This window comes from Puntigrus tetrazona, chromosome 12 (genome assembly GCF_018831695.1).
Source record: "Puntigrus tetrazona isolate hp1 chromosome 12, ASM1883169v1, whole genome shotgun sequence".
Classification (NCBI taxonomy): domain Eukaryota; kingdom Metazoa; phylum Chordata; class Actinopteri; order Cypriniformes; family Cyprinidae; genus Puntigrus; species Puntigrus tetrazona.
The window spans coordinates 17187108-17206613 of record NC_056710.1 but is presented as its reverse complement, the minus strand read 5'-3'; the positions used below and the strand labels follow the sequence as shown (position 1 = coordinate 17206613).

At 37.6% G+C, this 19506-nt stretch overlaps 2 protein-coding genes across 6 annotated transcripts in view; both read right to left on the bottom strand.

Moving 5' to 3' along the window:
• Nucleotides 1-15977, bottom strand: part of ttyh2 (tweety family member 2) — a 44329-nt gene extending 28352 nt beyond the window's left edge. For 2 of the 5 annotated variants that reach the window (XM_043253901.1, XM_043253903.1), the window contains exons 1-2: nucleotides 15240-15977; nucleotides 1511-1686 (exon numbers count right to left, since the gene is read on the bottom strand). In XM_043253901.1, coding sequence (XP_043109836.1) covers nucleotides 1511-1686; nucleotides 15240-15368 — 305 coding nt within the window. In that variant the 5' untranslated portion in view covers nucleotides 15369-15977. The remainder of the gene's footprint in view (nucleotides 1-1510; nucleotides 1687-15239) is intronic. The other 3 variants (XM_043253902.1, XM_043253904.1, XM_043253905.1) reach the window with 3 other exon arrangements.
• A 1412-nt stretch (nucleotides 15978-17389) lies between these two features.
• Nucleotides 17390-19027, bottom strand: rpl38 (ribosomal protein L38). The gene is made up of 5 exons (XM_043253907.1): nucleotides 18938-19027; nucleotides 18732-18757; nucleotides 18388-18448; nucleotides 17888-18010; nucleotides 17390-17460 (listed from the first exon to the last, which is right to left on the bottom strand). Exons 2-5 carry the CDS (start codon nucleotides 18732-18734, stop codon nucleotides 17435-17437), a joined length of 213 nt encoding a protein of 70 aa, XP_043109842.1. The 5' UTR covers nucleotides 18735-18757; nucleotides 18938-19027; the 3' UTR covers nucleotides 17390-17434.
• Between the last annotated feature and the right edge of the window lie 479 nt (nucleotides 19028-19506).

Below are 19506 nucleotides of genomic sequence, written 5' to 3'. Positions count from 1 at the left end.
TACACTGACTTTGATAAAAAATCTATTCACACCCATTTTTCACTTTGATGTTTTGTCACAATATGAAAAAAAATTAAATAAATAAAACAAAAATCCAAGCTACACTTAAACAATAACATTATTAGCAGGTAAAAAACGTCATTCTTCAGATCTTATTCTAATAGTTTGCTTTGACTTAGTGACAATATAAAATCCAATTGACTTTGAAATCCTGTCTTGCTTTGTTTTTTGGAAAAGTTGGAAAAACTCTCATTTGAAGCAATACTGCAAAAGACATTCTTACATTTCAAGACTTCTGAATTTCTTTATTGATAATCTTAATTTTCCACTGAACTTTTATTTGAAATCACCTTTAACAGCCTCAAAATTTAGAATGGAAAATGATGGTTAAGAAATGCGACAATTTTCTGTGAATTCCAGCCAACAATTAATTTTCTGTTATTTATAAATATAACCGTTGCATTGCTTAAAACGACTTTCAATGTAGCACACAAGTCATATGGACTCCTTAGTTCTTTCATGATGTTTTTTTGGTCCTTTTTGGAGCTTGACAGCCATGGTTACTAAGACTTCTAGCTGAATGCTGCTCGTTTTTAATGAATGATGTAGTCAGAAAAGTGCACAGAATCTGAGCAGAGGTCAGAGGGCTGTCTCGTCATGTCCAAGGCTATTCAACCCCTTGTTTAAAGTCTTAAATACTAGTCAGATGCTGAGTGTTCCCACAATCCCTCCTCCAACTCCTAGTGGATAATGTGGCCCAAAACAAAACTAAAGTGTTTCTATCACCGGTCAGCACACACACACACATTATATAGTTGGCATATCATATTATCGTGTGACAGAAAAACATAAAAACATAAGTTTTGATTTGTGAAAATTACAGGGTTTTCATAGCACAATAAATCTCAAAATACCATGGACAATTTGTTTCCTCATGATATGACCCATTTAACTCAGAAATGAGCCTATTTTTCACATCATGTAGAATTTTAATCTGTCTCATCCGTTAGTGTTTTCATACTCTTCCTTTTGTTACACAAGTACATTTTTCGCAGTTTATTCGCTCGTTGGTTGATTTGTTCCTCCAGACACCGGGCTTTAAAATGACAAGACATCACCAGTGCTCTGTGCATCACAAGTAACCAAGCATGTTTGCTAGAGACAGCGAGATGCAGAAAGAGAGAGAGAGCGCAATGGAATGAAGATACCCAAAAAAGAGGTGGGAACATAATGAGGAAGATATGTCAGCCAGAAGTTAGGAGCTAATTTGCCAAAGGGGATTTTTCTAGTATTTGCCATGTTGATGCAAAGCTTTTCCATCATTTATTTCAACACCGAAAATTGTGTGACAGATGACAACAAAGACCGTCTTAATGAAATCCTACCGTGCTAGAGACCACGATGAATATATAACCACATAATTCTCCCATATACTTAAAGTGCTTAACTATGCTGCCTGCATCTTGAGAGGCTTTATCCTCTCAGCGTGACAACGGTGGGTGGTACGTACCAGCAGATGAGTCCGGCAGCAACAGCAGCCCAAGTGACACAGCAAGAGTTGGATTTCTTACTTTCCTCTTCCTCCTCATCCTTCCGACAGCAGCACAGAAAGCTCAGGTAGATGGCCAGACACAGCAGGTTCACGCCGAGCCCAGCTGCTGCTACACAGCCCAGGAAGATCAGAGACTGGAACACACAAATACATGAGACATCGTTAATAGACATACAAGAGAAACAAAAAACGTATTTCTTTGGAGTTTTGTTCTCATCAGTCAACTTAGCCCAATTATGGAATTTAAATTCTACAAGTTGTTCAGAAAGAATAACTGTGATGATATGTGAACTAGGAATTCTTTAACGAATGAGCAATCATACTGACAATGCATATTCATTTCATTTCAAGTCAAAATGAAAAGCAAATTGACTTCTGATGCATATTGTTTGTAGGACTGCAAAACGATTAATTGTGATTAACTGCATTAATGAAAAATAGGATTTGTTTACATATTATGCCCCAGTTTCATACACAGGGCTTAGCCTAAGCCAGGATTAGGCAATAGTTCAATTAGGCCATTTAAGTCATTTTTTAAACATGCTTTAGAAAAAAAATATTGGTATGCATTTTAAGACAAAACTAAGGCAGTGGCATTGAATATTATTTAGCATATGACATGACATCGTTACGTCCAGTTGCATTTCCACTGGTTTTTAACACTTTAGATATGTTCTATAAATGGTTGCGAATGCCCAATAAAGCTGTTCACATTATATTTTCTGTTTTTAACTGGACCCACTGATACTACGGAAGTCTCTTAAAGACAAGTCACGTCACTCGTCGGCCATCTTTGAAACGCCTCTCGGGCATCCAAGTGCAGCTTCTTTCTCTTTGCATTGGGAAGCATCAAATTCTCCCAAACTGTTCACTAAGCTTACAATTAAATTTCAATTTGAAATCACAGATGAAATCTGACAAGCGATGTTACACCGAGAGCTCATACTCACGGGGCAGTACTAACATCTTCCACCTGAACGCTTTGTCAGTATACATCTGTTATGAAACAAATGGAACCGAAACGGTCTGAAATTTGCTAAACATCGTGCTAAAGTCGAGCTTGTGTGTGTGTGAGATGATGGCAGAAGGCGGTGAGTATTTGTAGGGACGGCAACTCGAGTTAAACGTCCATGACCTTGTCCACTAATACAAGTTTGTTGTGAACGTAGAATGAAGTCACGACCTCCTGAGATGTTTTTCCCGAGCACGTGCAGACAGCGAATTACACTGATAAAGAGGTTCTTTCCGGCTGCAACACTCTGTCATATATAACCTAGAGTTCCAGTAGATAGATCCCGAGCTATTTTAGTCTTTAGTATTTAATGGGGGCACAAGGTAACACTCTGCCAATGCTTACTAGCCTACTACACACCATCGTAAAAGGAGCATGATCTCCGTTTTGGCATCGAAAATGGTCTTAACTAGGCTGAAAGCCTTCACCCAGACATGAATCAATGGGCTTCAAGCTGTGACTGAGAATAAATATAACGTATTTATAAACTGACAGGGCAGCACAATTACTCAACAAAGCCACACTCATATACACACCATGTCGTATCCCATCCTGCTCTTGGCTCTGAAGAGAAAGTAGGACAGCTATAGCAAGCAGCCCAGAGTCTATATTTGCTGCATCACCATAACGGTCTCCTGCATTGTCTCTGTCTCTCTCGGTTACGTCCAACATTCTCTCTTTCATTCTGTGGGTGGTGGGACATCCTAAGCCATCTGCTTCACTCCAGTAACTAAGACTAATGAGTCAACCTCTCTACCCAAAATTCCAGTGGCTGCATTCATCCACTGTGTCAAAGAACCTTCTTCGAACTCACAACAAACAAGACCTAGGTTATATCTAATTCATGTCAACACTGGTTTGGATGGCAGTTTATCAATAGGTAATTTTATCCAATTGTAACCATTATAGTCTGTCCTGTGCTCCATTACCACTGGCCACTGGAAAACCCATACTGATACATGATTAGCACTTTAGTATACATTTTAATGACAAATTATCAAATTAGACCTACAAAGAAAAAGTAATGTATTTTGCATCATACTCACAATTTAATTTTTTTATTCACTGACAGATATATACTTTATTATGTATTTTTTGTAAATGTTATAATATTTGATATTATTTTATATTGTTTCCACAAAAATCAAGATAGATAGACAATACGCAGTTAAATTATAATATTTCACAACACTGTTGGTTTTATAGTATTTAAAACATAACAAACATACTGGTCTTGGTGAGCAAAAGAGACTCCTTTCAAAATCATACAAGTTAAAGACTTATAGAGTCTAAACTTTTGAACGATGGTGTAGTGGAGGACCATTAAATTTAACCATTAAACATCATGTTTAAGTAAAATGCATGATGAAACCTACAGTGCCTCATTTCAGTCACATTGTCTGAAAAAGATGAGTCTGTGTCTAAACCCCTCCTCCACCTTTGAGGACAGAGAATTCCCCCATCAGGCCTTTGTGAAGGGCAAATAGGGGTTGATGAAGGTACTGTGATGAGAAAATGGGGGAAGGAGGTACGCAGACTGCCACAGGGGGGTCTTATGAGAAGGGAGGGGGACAAATTAGGGAATGAGTGTGTGTTTTCCAACTGGAGAGTAGTCATGTGAGAGGGTCTGTGGTTGAGGGAGGCATATATGTGTGTGTGGGCGTGGGTGCTAATCAGCAAGGGGAACAGTTGGTGTGGAAACAAGGGGAGGAAGAATGGCATTATGTTTGATGCTTTTGGCCAGACACAGAAAAAAAAAAAAAAACAACAACCTCACACACATAAATAAACATCACCATGGCAACCTCTAGCTCCTTGCTGCCCTTTTAGTTAAGTCCTGGGACAAAGTGAAAAGAGGAATTATCATAGACTATTTTAATGAAGCTGCGTGTGACTACATGGCTGAAATTACCCTGGCTAAATCCCATGATCTTCGTGAACTACGAGAAACTTGTTCTATCTGACAGTGAAAAGCCTAGAGATTAGTGGCGGGTGGTATAAGCTAAATCCTATATCATAGCAGCAAAAGAATTGCATACACTCAGTATAGGTATGTTGGATAAAATAAAGAAATGTATGAGTTATTGACCCAAAATTTTTGATTTTTGACACACACACACACACACACACACACACACACACACACACACAAAATAAAAATCTATTAAAATTTTTCAAACAAAATGTAAAATACATAATACTGATAGAAATTTTGTAAAAACACAATTCACTTACACAAACTTAAGCAGTAATTTGTATTTCAGCCACAGAAATTAGAAATGTTATTTTAAACTGAATACAATTATTGCTATTATCGGTCGTACCACATGATGAGTGGTTGCTCCAAATGACACGTCCAATTCTGGAAGTCATGATCAGATTTCAAAATTATTCTTGATCTACATTTTTCCCCCAATTAATTCTTCTGCTGTGCAAATACATTTTTACAACTTCCATACAAACTAAAGTTTCTATGCTTTTTGTTTATAGTTGGAATCATTATTGTCGGTAGCCTACTGCCATCTTAAAAGTAGGGGTGTTTAATTCAGCTACGATTACCAACTCCATATCCCAATGCATCACACTCATTTTTTCAATATTACTCCACATGGCTACATTCATGTTTATTTTGTACTGTAAAGATGAAGATGATTGGTTCATGTTCCGCTTCAACTGAGGTATTGCAGCGATCTTTCAGGTGACAATAAAGAGCTACAAAACAGTATTTGTTGACTATGTTTACTCAATTAAAAAAAATAAAAGGCCAAAGAAATGTAGTAGCTTGGTGAGCATAAGAGACTAAAAACATTACTTACATATGTTTTAAGTCAGATTGATGCAAACCAAAACGTAACAAATGATCATGACTGAAATGAGTGCAAAAAATCTAATGTTATTTCTTGACATTATTTTGGTTTGAATGGCATATAGGCCTAGCAGTCCTACTAATAACCTACATAGTACAGCAAAATAATGTTTGTCACATCTCCACTGTCACATACTGAAGATACGCGGGTAAATAAACAGAAATGATGTAAAAAAAATATAAACAAGAAAGATAGGAAGGGAAGAGAAAAATATTGCTTGTGTGTGAGCCAGAGAGAAAAGGACAGCGGAGGAAAATAAAGAATGCAATAAAGATTCAGACTCATTATTATGAATTGCTTTGGAATACATTCAGAATGCATCCCAAAAATGCATAAACAACACCAGTGTTGGAGCCTTATCTGGTCTTACCAATGTTCTCTCGGTCACAAACATACACACTGGCACAGCAAAAGTGAGTGTGTAATTATAATAGTCAAACAAATACAATGTGCGAACACACACACACACACACACACACACACGGAGGGTGTGCATTAATACCAGGCACACATGAATAATGGAACACCTGCATTATCCTCTATAGAAATAAAGCAAAGAGGAATTATTTACACACTCCCACACTTCTTCAGCAAGCCATTTCCACCCACCTATTCCCTTGTCATTCAAACACGAAAACAGACAGGACACAACAAGACTGAGAGCTGTTTTTCAATTAGACGCCGCTAATGTTTACAAATGTCTACAGTACTACAGCGCAGAGTTCCCACACATTTTCATGGCACTTCCGGCTGTGAATTATTTTTAATATAATTTTTTACGATTTCTAGCCGACATTCAAGAGCTGATTCCTAGTAAGTTACATAAAACTTTCTTTTTCCAGATTTTATTCATTCAATTAATAAAAAATGATGAATCCTACTCAAGGCTTGAAAATGAAAAAACATTCGTCGTAAACTGTAAAAAATGTTGAACGACAGAAACAGTTTCTAATTTGACTAAAATTTGTATTAAAAGCCACAGCAGTGTTTAAGAATACTTTTTTTTTTTTTTGCACCTGCTTGGTTTTATTATATTCATTTATATGTGGAAGTCACAATTAAAAAAATCTTGTTATTACACAGATATACTACAAAAAATAATTTTTAAAAAACAACAAACAAAAAAAAAGTCATTATTTAGAAACAAAAAAGGCCCCGGAATAATTCAAAACGATGAAAGAACTGATGTCATTTTGAAAAAAACTGACCAAAGCAAACTTTTTGGGGAGTCCCACATTTTGTCTAACTGAACATTCTGCATCACACAGAAATAATGATGTAAAAGCATTTTTTTAATACGAAATGACAAATTTGATTATATATACACATGCATACATATAAATGCATGGCAAGCAGCACACTTTTTTTTTTTTTTTTTTTTTTTTTTTTTTTTTTATACATTTTATACAGAAAATCGGTTGTGATTGTTGTTTCATGTTGTCTCTAAATGAGCGAGGTCTAACAATGCGGCTCTTCAGAAAGTGGCATGCTTTTCTGTGCTTGTTAAGACTACGAATGTAAATAAGGGGAACAACGCTGACAGGTCTTCCATAATGTTGTTTGTTTCTGCTTCGCTGTGGTTAAAAAAAATAAAATAATAAGCAACCACCCTGTCTGTTCCACTTTTTAGTTTTTCCATTACTTCATTATCATTCAGTGTCTCCAGTCCATCCATCGTATCCGAGCATATAGAGAGGTGTCTAGGTGGAAAAAAAGCATGGATGGGTGGGGAAAGAAGACAGGACAGTAAAGAGGTGGGAAAACACAAAAGTGGAGCTGAACAGGAGGGTGGAGAAGATGGTGTGAAAGAAAAGAGGCACAAGGGAGGGATGAAAGGGGTTGAAACAGAGGATTATGGGGAAAAAAAAGTGGCATGGCAGTCTTCATGAAAGAGAACAAAGGACACAGCGCAGCCCATGTGAACAATTTCTGCACATCCTCACTCACAGCCACCCACCGCCTCTTAGTAAGAAACACTACTGTCTTTCACCAGGAATGAAGTGCTCAGCATCTCTCTTGTTTGGTATAATAAAGTTTAATTGAAGCCTTAAGGAAATGAGTGCTGAAACGTTGCTTATTCATTCAGAATGTGATGACAGTGTCATATATACTGTATTGCACATGTATGCACATTCAGCATCTATTCCCATAAGACTGCATAGCAGCTGACCCTTAGTGTATCCATACTGCTGCCCACACGGATAATGGTTTTACAATGGTAACACTTTATTGTATGTAAAATGAATGATAAATGATCTGATTTCAAAATTATTTAGGCACATCAACCACGACGAACAAGAAGTTGTTTCCATGTAGAAATGTATTACTTATCTTCAGTTCAGTGACTCTGTGTTGTTCTTCAGCTTGTTTGCATAGTGTGTCCACTACATTCACAGGCCGAATTTCCCTGGGGGTCATTGACATACAGCTCAACCTGAGCATAGCTGGCTATCGGCCCAGATAAAACACCCTTTTCAAGCGCCAATCACACCATCCTCATGAATAAGCGGGCTGTAAAACTGGACGTGAATGAGGTACCGCAGACAAAGCTTTTAAGCTTCGAGGAACAAACAGGGCAGAATCAAGTACTGTTTGCAGCCTGAGGGGTAGACGTCTATAGAGGCAAACAAGAGTCAAATACTGGAGTTTGGAGCCTTTAAACAAGCCGAGACAGAATATTTTCTCATGGCAGAAATGCGGAAATAGATGTGACTGATCGCAGGGCAGGTCTGTAGGGAAAGTGGTCTATAATAATTTCTAGGAATTCCTAAAAGAGAGGGATATGTAAGAATGTAAACCAAGCTGCCCCGACATGATACCTGTTCAACGTTTACACTGTTTGCTTGTCTGATAGTGAGGAGCCCTACAGGTTTAGGACAACACAGAGACTTATCAAACCAGTATACTGTATCTAATGTGAAAGACCATGCATAGGATACACAAACTGAACCCCAATTCCCACACTATATAGCATGCAACGTCTCAAATCATTGCATGTTGAGAATAAGGCCAGATCACATACTGTTTTTAGTGGTTCTTTGTAAGGTATGCAAGTGAGCATAATATTAAAGCTTAGTATAAAAGAACACAACAGTCCTATTTGAGTTAGTACACACACACACACACACACACACACACATATATATAATCAGTTGCTTTGAAACACACACAAACACATATATAAAACAATTACTTTAAATTTGAATATTTAAATATTATTATTACAATATTACCGTTTTACTGGATTGTTTAATCATAAAGATGTAGCCTTTGTGAGATTTCCTTCAACAACTTAAATTTTTTTTTATTCATTATTTACAAAATGCAAAGTTATATGTAAAAAAACGTTATTCTGCATTCTAACCAGGCACAAGCTGACAGGTTTTCACATATAAACGGTCACAAAAAAGGCTGACATCATCACTGCCAATTAACATTCCTTCCTAAGAAGCAGATTTTAGACCGATGAGATTCCACAGTACGCAAGGACACCAAATTCAACGGAAACCAAGATGTCTTAACAAATGTCATGGTTAGTTAGGAACCTCAGGCCCAGTTCACACTGACACTGCTAGAGGTTGCCAAGTTTCCAAGGAGCTCAACTTGGATCTCCAACGGTCACCTTCACTCGTGTGGCTGAACATCTCTGACTCATGAAAAATAAATGTCTCTGCAAAACACTGTCTGTTTGGATGGCAGTCAGATTTGTCACAATAAAACACTGTCCAAAGTCTGAGACGGTTCTTTGGTGTTGTTTCATAAACAGAAGTATGCAAACTGGGATTCAGCCATATTGTGTGCAGCAAAGTGGTGGTTGTGCTTTCTGTGAAAGTTCTGAGCCAAACTTCAGCTATGTGATGGTCACAGCAGGTGGAGAACAGCTGTGTGGAGCGCACTGACGCCCATCTGCTGGGAGCTGGGAGCGATCTGCACTCGCTGAAGAAAGACACCATCAACCTCCTGATCACAAGTCTACAATTTTACAGTTTTATGCTCTGTGAGGTACAGAATTACATATTTTACATGATGAAATGGAGTAATATGCCTGAGGGAAAGCTACCGTATTATGTATTAAAAGCTCCATTAAATGTCAATGAAAGAATTCTTCAGACATATGCTAATCTAATCTCCAGGTGAATTCCAAGATCTCAGAGAACGAAAAGCTGCAAAAAGTTCCAGTGAACAATATACCAGAATATTTGAGAAGATTCCAATGTTGGATCAAGGCACAGCCGTGAGGGGCCTGGATGACTGGGGTTTTACAGGAATGCAAAGGCAAGCCTTTAGGAAGGTCCTCAACGGACCAGTCAACCTCAATTCTGTCCTCGTCTTTTCCACATTGCTTTTGAAAGGGAGTAAGGGGTTCAGGGGCAACCTCAGGGGGCTTTTCCAACAGAGTGCGCTCGAGTGAACCTCCCCAACCTCACAGCTGGGACATCATTAACTCAGAGCGGAGCGGGTCATGGGCTTTGGGTGAATAAAGGAACAAAAAAGACAGACATATAGAAAGAAATAAATATGATAAGGGCTCTCCAGCATTTCATGTTATATCACCTAAAAAATAATAATAGTACAGAATAATAAAAAAAATGTTTCTTGAGCACAGAATCAGCATACCATGTAAGAGATGTTTCAAACACATCTCATTGACCACAAACTTATATGTATAAACCCTTTGTGAAGGTAAGGCTCATTCAAAAATTAAATAAACTAGTAATGAATTACGAAACTGATAAAACAGCCTGTCTCTGAGCTGTTTGAAAAATTAAAATGCCATGCAATACGTGTACACATCAATGCAATAAAATGCTCAATGAAGTACTAAAAATTTATAGTTAACTTTACAATTTAACTTTATTACACAACCATGCTCTTGCCATGCATCTCAATAAGAATCTGATGCAACGGTACATCGACTACGAGTGGGCTTGCAATACATTCCATTATGTACAATTACACTATTCACTGAGACTTCCAATACTTTACTAACATTTCCGACCCAAATACCACAAGCTGACAATTGCCTTTTCTCTCAACTAGACCACACCACCATCATTGGACTAGGTAACATTGTCTTGCTACCATATGAAAAGACTCAAAAATTCGGACAAGATGTTAAAGCACGGCTTTGCTGCTTCCTTGAAAAAAAGGCCAATGAGCTCTTGACTTACTACCATGTCAAACATAAACTAAATATTTCTGTCCTAAACTACCCAAAAAACAAACTGTAGATCTCTTGCATATCTGATCGGCCTGATTCAGTAGGTCAATGTGGTTTACCACACAGCTTTCACATCCTTTTTGGGGATTTTTGGTTTTTTCCCGAGAAAATCTTTTTTGGGTTTTATAAAACCCTGGCCCACCCAGAAACAGCTGCAGAAAATACTTAAAAGGGTGCTGACACATCCAGACCTGCAAGAAAATAATGGAACAGAATTCAAGACCAGGCTTTTTCTCTCATCTTACATCTAAAATTGAAGTGAAGTGCCATGGTTCGGATCTGAAGTGATAAAACGGAGCCTAAGGGAGACAATAAATAAGGACTTGCAACAAACAAAAAGGCTTGACACCAAAGTTATGGCAAGAAATTTTGGACGAACATCAGAACTGTTGGAAGAAGTGAAAATGTGATGCTCTGACTAGGCTATAGCTAACTGGTCAAATTGAAAAATATGGCCTCTACATACTTTACATTTCTCTATAAATGGTATAGAATCTAAGAGACACATACATATTTACTGTATTTACTGTCATTTGTACGGTAAACATAATTGTAAAAAAAAAAAAAACATGAGTTGCTGAACTGAAATATAAAAGGGAAAATGAAACAAGGAAGTGAAAACAAAAAAGAGGAATTGCAAAGCATTTCAGAGCGATCAGTTCAAGAATCAGCTGACTCAGTGAAGCAGACTCAACAGTCCACAGCTTACTGGAGGAGAAGATATCAGTCAATTACTTGATTATAACACAAAGTTATGACATGCCTTTAAAAAACTAACAAAAAAAACACTCCAATGGTGCTTCTGCGCTTTCCAACAATGCTTTTGAAATGTAAAACGTTCCCTTTTTTGCATTCAGTACATTGCACTTGCATGGACTGCATGCATAATTATTCTCTTTTCATGCATATAATAGAATACAGTCATACGAGTTTGAAATATTTTTTTTCCATCATTAACTACAGACTGTACAACTCCCCTGGCCCTGTTCATCACACGACCACATCTTGCAGTCGGGTCTTAAAACACTGATCTGATGAAAAGTTTGACAGGACATTCTGAACTGAATAGAATGCAGCCTGTGACATCACAAAAAAACCTTACAAAGTTCTTTCCGTATAAATTTGTCTTAAATAGCACATCGTTCCACCTGAGGGTCAGATGAGTCAGACGTCAGACGACTGAATATCAGTATGATTCAGCCAGGTCATCTGCATCTGAAAATAATAACCCTTCTCTCTCATCATTTTATCGGTGTTTGCTAAGGCAACCATCACTATCTGTATTGCTTATGCTCTGTGATTTGAACTTGACCCTTAAGTATTAAACACAAGCAATTAACTCAACTTGCACAGTTTTTGCTACAGACATTAATAATACCTCAAACCAAGCGGCTCGATGAGGAGACATCTTCGGAGGTCTAATGACTATCACATGTGAACTCTTTTGACATGGGCCAGTAAAAACAAACACACACACGTTTCCGTGTTTTATGAGGACGTTCCATAGGCGTAATGGTTTTCATACTGTACAGACTGTGTGTATTATTGTCCTTTACCAACCCTACACCTAAACCTACCCCTTACTACTGGCATTTTTAGATTTTCAAAAAATGTAATCCTGTATGTTTTATAAGCTTGTTTCCTCACGGGGACCAAAAAACCGTCCCAACAAGGTATTTAATGGTATTCCTATTCTTGAGGGGTTATTTGGTGCCCATAACATAATAAAGACCGGTACACACACACACACACACACACACCCGATCAACATCCATAACACTTCGGAAAATGTCAAACTGTAGTTTTTATTCAAAATATTGACGCGTTACTTGAATATCACAATAATTTAACCACAAAGAGAAGCAAGTAAATAGCTGCAGCTGTCTTTAAATAAATTGCTGGGCACACAGCACTTTATGGTGTGAACCAAACAGATGCATCCTCTTGTCAGGGATGGGAAGAGAAATAAAAAACAGCTGTTAGCAATTCATCCCCACAGGAAATAAGTGAATCATATGGACAGATGACCTTTGACCGATCTAATACACAAACACATATCCACTCAGGCATAACTCGATGATTGGCCCCTTTTTGGATATGACGTCTGCTTAGTTCCTGTCCTTACTTACAGGCCCAGAAGGAATCCACAAAATCCCACAAACTAAGATGCGTTTTATAATATTGGACCGCGTTTAAATTAATTCCACAGATATTCTCCCAAAATGAGCACGGAAGATGCACAAAAAAAGAGTCTGCAGACTCCATCTGGGCCTGCTCATTGGGGAATCTAGATCTAAGCATAGAGCAGGAGTATTTTCACTTGGGTCAGTGTCAAATAAGAAATGGAAGCCAAAAAACTAATTTAATAAAATAACAGGTTTTGCATTTTTATACACTGTTGAATGTATAGCGCATTTCCACTAAAAATCATAAATATATTACATAACAATAATAAAACAAATACAACTGAATAATTTACTACTGATTATTGATATGCGTTAACTATAGGTTTTGGATGCGATTATTGCTTTTTCATTAATTCATTAAGTTTTTGGGGGTTTTTTATTTATGGCATACTGTTCAAATTGTCTCTGTGATTTAGTCTTTTCATTGTGACCAGTAAAACACAATCTAATCTAATTTAATCAATTCAGAACAAGAAACGAATCCAAACCAGCCGTTCTCTTTCAATCATCTAGAACATTTATTGCCGGCTAAACTGCTGTAACGATTAAACACAGTGAATCTCTACAGACAGCACACCATCCGCCCGGCGTTAATAAAATAAACATGAAGCACAATAAGCTACGCGCATATGCAGGATCTCCCAGACCAAACCTAAAACCCCACAGAGGAAAGAGATCCCACCGGTTTCCTGTTCTGCTGAAAAGCTACGCTGAGGTTCAAATCGCAGCGTCAGCGGGAAAGGAGCATTTAGATTCACAAACTGGGGGAAAATGGGTTACGGAGGAGGATCCCCCAGGCCATGTGAAAACGCCCCGGTGTTGATTCGGAGACGGTGGAGGACCCAGCGTGAGCGCATGATCTCACACCACAGCATCTGGTCTCGCTCTGCCTCCATTTACACCATCTGCCTTAATAGAAACAGACAGCTACAGAAATGAGCACTCTGCCCCTCCGTCCTCTCTCGCGTTCCCCCTCACTAGATCTCTAATCAACATGATGTTGATACAGGTCAGGGGAAAAAAAACCCATCACGCACACAAAGACAGGTGCAGCCCAGATCCGAGCAACTCGCTGTCCGGGAAATAGGTGTTTTAGCAACTCGGTCCGGGTCCAAATGAGATGCAGTTGCGCTGTGAAACGTGACAGTGATTTTCAACCTTCCACGAGTGCTAAGAAACAATTTTATTTAATACGCGCCAGCTATTAAGAGCTTCCAAAATCCAGCAGACAAATAATGCTGAGGTTTTAATCGTGCTGAAGCAGAGCAAAACATGCACTTTTCAGGAAGAGGCTGTCACGCAGGACAATAGCATGGCCGAATAAGAGCGTGGAGACCCAGCGCATTTGGAAACGTATTGCATTTCATCATTGATATCGCATAAGGGGTATCTAATCAAGGTTGTTATGAAGTAGCAATCTTATCTTTCTTTAAGCATGAACCTCTGTGTTCAATTTCTTAGCTATTTAAAGCAAACTGACGCTTCTCACAGAAATCAAGAGTGGAAAATTGAGAACAAAACCAATCTGTACTGTTAACACCATGATCCTCGGTTATCATAGTCAGCCAACAGCTATTAAAACTGCAACCTGAAATAAAGTAAAGGTTTACTAAAAGATTACAATACTTGAGCTCATTCAGTCTTTATGTAGTAAAATTAATTTACTAATGATTTTATACTGTTTTGATATGTTAACTATAGGTTTTGGATGTGATTATTGCTTTTTAATTAATTAAGTATTTTATTATTATTATTATTATTATTTATGGCATACTGTTCAGATTGAAACGAAAACTGAGATTAAAATTAAAAAAAATAATAATAAAAAAATAAAAATAAAAAAAAATCACAAAACATTCTTTAACCTAAAATAAAAACTAATTAAAAATATAAACACAAACTACAACAGCAACTAAATTAAACTTAGATCTGACCTCTCACTTTTACAGTGTTTACCTCTGGGCTTTCAAAAACCACAATCAATTATACAAAAGAAAACTAATTCCAATATTAATCACTTTAAGTCCCTTTAAATAATTTTACCTGCTCATCTGACCAAAAGAAAACTCCAAAGACAGCTTACCGAAGCTCAGCTGAATAACAAAGTAGTATACTGCTGTCCAATGTATATTAGCTTTTGAGTGGACTTCAACAATGTAACAAATTCAAGTATACAGACCAGAGTGTGTATTAACGTCTTAAAAAAAGTCTTTCAGTGGTTTTTAAACGGCCACAAACGCCAAACATACCGAAAACACTTTCGTGGAGGACTTCTAAAACACGTTAACGACTTGCTGCGACCTGGAGTCCCGAACAGAAAACGCGAGCGGCGGCGCGCTATATAAAGCAACCGTGTTTGAACCGCGAACCTCCGCGTGACAGCGAAAACAGAAGCTCTGACCTGCTGGTAGTTTTCATCTTGCGGTTTAAAGGTGTGATCCAACGGCTGAAACCTCAGATTCACGTGAGGAAACTGATGGAGCCAGTAAGTCCACCAAGGAGCGATATAATCTACCCGTGCGGACGACATCCTTCAGCGGTCGACGAGACGAATAAATCACTTTCCGAGAGAGAGAGAGACGGTCGGACAATTTGGGTGTTTCTTTCCCGGTTACTCTCCGCTGTCTTGTCTTCTCAAACAAAAGCCATGGATTCAGACATTAGAGAGACGGGGTGCTCAAGCAAAAGTGCTGGAAGGGACACGGGAAGATCTCCGAATACTTCCTCCGAACCGCTGACCGTGGGAATTGGACGGGAAACGTTGAATTATTGCATTAAATCCCGGTCTCGTGCCGCAGCCATTCCCGCGCGCGTTGTGCGCTCTGAGAAGCTCGGGAGCGAGCTCGAACGAGCGCACGATTGGGGCTCGGGGTCGCGCTTGAAGAGGAGGATGAGGATGGAGGGGCAGCTTCTTTTCAAACTTTTTTTTTTTTTAGCTGGTCGAATTGTGCTAACGGTGACATTCAGCAGAGATTAAAAACAAGATGTATATTGTCGCTTTTGGAGGTTATTGCTTTCGCTTTGTTTGAACAAAACCTTCTTAAAACGAGGTAAATGCTGAATTTAGTGATTTATTTGAAAATATATAACGCAATGCTGCCATCTAATGGGCAACTTAAGTAAATGCAGACACAGAAAAAATGAAAAAAATAAAAAAATACTAATGGCACACATAAAAGACACTACTACGGTGGATGCCTTCATGATTTATTGTCTCTTATGGTTTATTAACAGGCTAAAACACTATTGTTATACGCAATAAAAAACAAAAACTAGCTTTTACTACCTGTTTTGCTAACACTAGCTGTTTTACTAAAAACATCAATCTTCTCATTTTGATTAATAACAAGAAAACAGACAAAAGCTAATGCTCTATTAATTTTCATAGGGAGGTTAAAATAAAAAATTCACAGTTAAAATATTATTTATAGGCTTATATCGCTTAGTTAATATTGATGCTACGTAGATGTTGTTAAAATGTCAATATTGTTGTCAGTTTTGCGCGTAAAACTGTGCATTTGAAGAAATACCAGCATTTCCTTCTCTTAATAAACACCTTGAAAAGATCACCAGTCATTGCTAAACGTTGGTTCTATTTTTCATTTAGTTTAAGATTACATAATGTTTTTGCAATTGTTTAGAAGAAAAGTTTAAAATCAAAGTGAAAATGCTATGCACACAATGACCCCACAGGGGGAAAAAATTAATTACCTGGGTAAATGCTAGTTTCAAGATAGACATGAAACTAAATCGGGGGCATGAGAAAATGCCTCATCTATATTTTGTGAATGTGTTTATACTGGCTTTTTACCAAATACCACACTAGACAAACTAGGATATAAATATGGTATTTTTAAACAAGTTAAACTGCAGTAAATCTGCAATTAGTATTACATTTAAGAGGGTATATAGCTTGTTCGTTCTAATACAAATCAAACGCTTTGACCGCTCACTAAAGGTCATAACAGAACAAAGGTTTTGGCCTAAAAACTAAGTTTTGAGTAACAGTGCAAATACTCTATTCTCTTATTCTCACCAAGGCTGCATTCATTTAATAAAAATATTCTAATATAAATTAAAAACAAAACATTTTCAGCAGACATTACTCTAGAATTTGTTTGTAAACACGAAAGATACACGGACTACAAAACCAGTCATAAAAAGCTTGGGTATATTTGTAGGAATAGCCAAACGTACAATGTATGGATCAAAACTGATTTCCTCTTAAAACAAAAATCATAAAATATTGTTTCATAAAGCCATTTTATAAACCTACTATAAACAATTTGACATTGGCAAAACACATTACCAAGCACATCAGGCATCTTTAGTTGATTTTTTGCATCCTAAAGTTTTTTTTCCTATCCTAAAACAACCAAACATCAGTAGAAAGCTGGTTTATTTGGATATATAAATAAAATAAAACTACTAATTACAGATCAATTTAAATGTTCTCATTGTCTCAGTGTCCTTTCTTGCAAAAACAGCACTGACAACTATAAGGTAGTGAATGTGTGTGGAAAGCATACAAAAAAAAGCCCAAAACAATTGTTAATTTTCCCAATTTTATTACAACATTTTGTACAAGAGAGACATCTACTTCAGCTCCTTCACAGCCAGACCTGAAACGACAGAAGAGCTTAGGTTACATTCACAGCAATCCTCGAAAAGGAGTCCAGTCCTGACCCGGCCGTGAGTGTCAGTGAACCGGTGGTTTTTTGTATTCCATTGCAACTGAAGTCTCGGAGAACAGCGAAACCCAGCACTTGGTCCCTCATTGCTCTAGCAAGCGTGTAAATGCACAGTGGGCACAGAACAGGCCCAAAGTGTTTGGAATCTTGCATACTTCTCACAAATCTGATAGCACTTTCCTGTCACCTTATTTTTCCCCATCAGCAAAATAAATCAACATGCTTCACATTTGCAAGCCTAGGCATGCCAACAATTTGTTTATAGGCTTACTCTCGCGGTCACACTTTTAGATCCGCTACATTATTTTTCACAAACCACCATTTTAAGAATTCGTTTGGCGTTCGGTCAAAGACTCACCTGGTGGCAGGGATTGCTTGAGCTTCTCGGCCTTCTCTTTGTCTGTGATGACCAATGTGTACAGATATCTGCTGCAGCGGACCTTGAACTTCACATTGTCCTTGTTCTTCTTGATTTTTACAGCTGTTGGAGAATTTAAAGAAAAGTCAAAACCAAGTAAAACGATTTCGTAAGAAGCAGTGGCAAAGGTCAGAATTAAATTTGTGAAAGCTGCAATATCGATAATCATAATGTAGTCCTCATTTAACATTTTACGTCCATCAGCACAAGATCTATTCAACCTAATGCGGGTAATTTGTCACATCTGGTCTTGAAACACCAGTATTACACCTTTTGCATGTAACAGCAGCCAATTTCCAGTCTCTGAGCTAGAAACGCGCAGTCCTCCAGGACTCTGATGCACTGCATTCACTAACATGGACACTTTTAAAGATGCACCCAAAAAAAAGCATCAACATCCCTCACAAACCACATCATGGCTGATTAGAAAATAAACGTACACTTGGCGTCCTTCCTCCTTGCTGTGAGCAGGAAATCTTTGATTTCTTCAATTTTGCGCGGCTGTAAAGATAAACACATTGGACACGATGACAAGTTAGCGTTTAAAACCTTGAAACAACTTTCTCTAGGATATCACTCGTACCATTTATCTTAAGCATCTAACGTTAGCTTGTGAATCAGCGTGCCGATCCTCTATTTCACCTCCATAAGCCACCTAGCTCGATTTTATTTTAAATATAACTTGTTTAACGTTTTACAACACATTTGACTAAAACAGATGCCCTCTATATTTTAGCGTTAAACGATAAACACGCGAATGGAAGGGAAAAAAACACAATCTCACCATTTTGTTTGAGGCGCGACTCGACCCTGCAATGCAGAAAAACAACTTTATTACGCTACTATTTTACACAGCTTCGGGAAAATATCTCGTTTAATGACGCGTTTACACTTGTTCTTTCACATTATATGTATCTGAAATGTGTATATTGACGGATTAATGCAGATTTAAATGGATTCATTCGATAGAGCTAAAACGCTAACACTTACACGTCCCGCGAGCGAGGGGGGAAAAGGGGCGGGACTTCCGCGTGAAGGCGTGATATAAACCGGTAACGGTGGCTCGAGAGGGACTCGCTGGTCTGAAAAGTCAAAGCTCACAGTGACATCTACTGGTTCGGCATGAACACATCATGCGATTCATTATTATATTAAACGGGAGACTTTATGAAATATATGCAGGCTACTTTGTAAAATAGTTATTAAATAATTTATGTTAAAATAATTAATTTCGTCCATTTAAAATCAAAAAGTGAGGACGTTGTTGTTTTTGTATCATTGTTATTTTAACAATTATCTTCATAACATTTGACCAATTAAAAAAATAACGCACAAAAGATAATTAAAATACAACAACGTTTAGCCTTATAACTTATCGCTACATGTAAATTAATCATTATACTGAATGAAATTAATAAAAATGTTAAGGTGAAACATTTTATATAATGTATGATCTGCACATTTTATATAATAATATAATGTTTATACTGAGCACTGATTTCATAAGCTATTAATTATTCAGCCAATCAATCAAATGAGAGAAATAAAAAGAGAGCTGG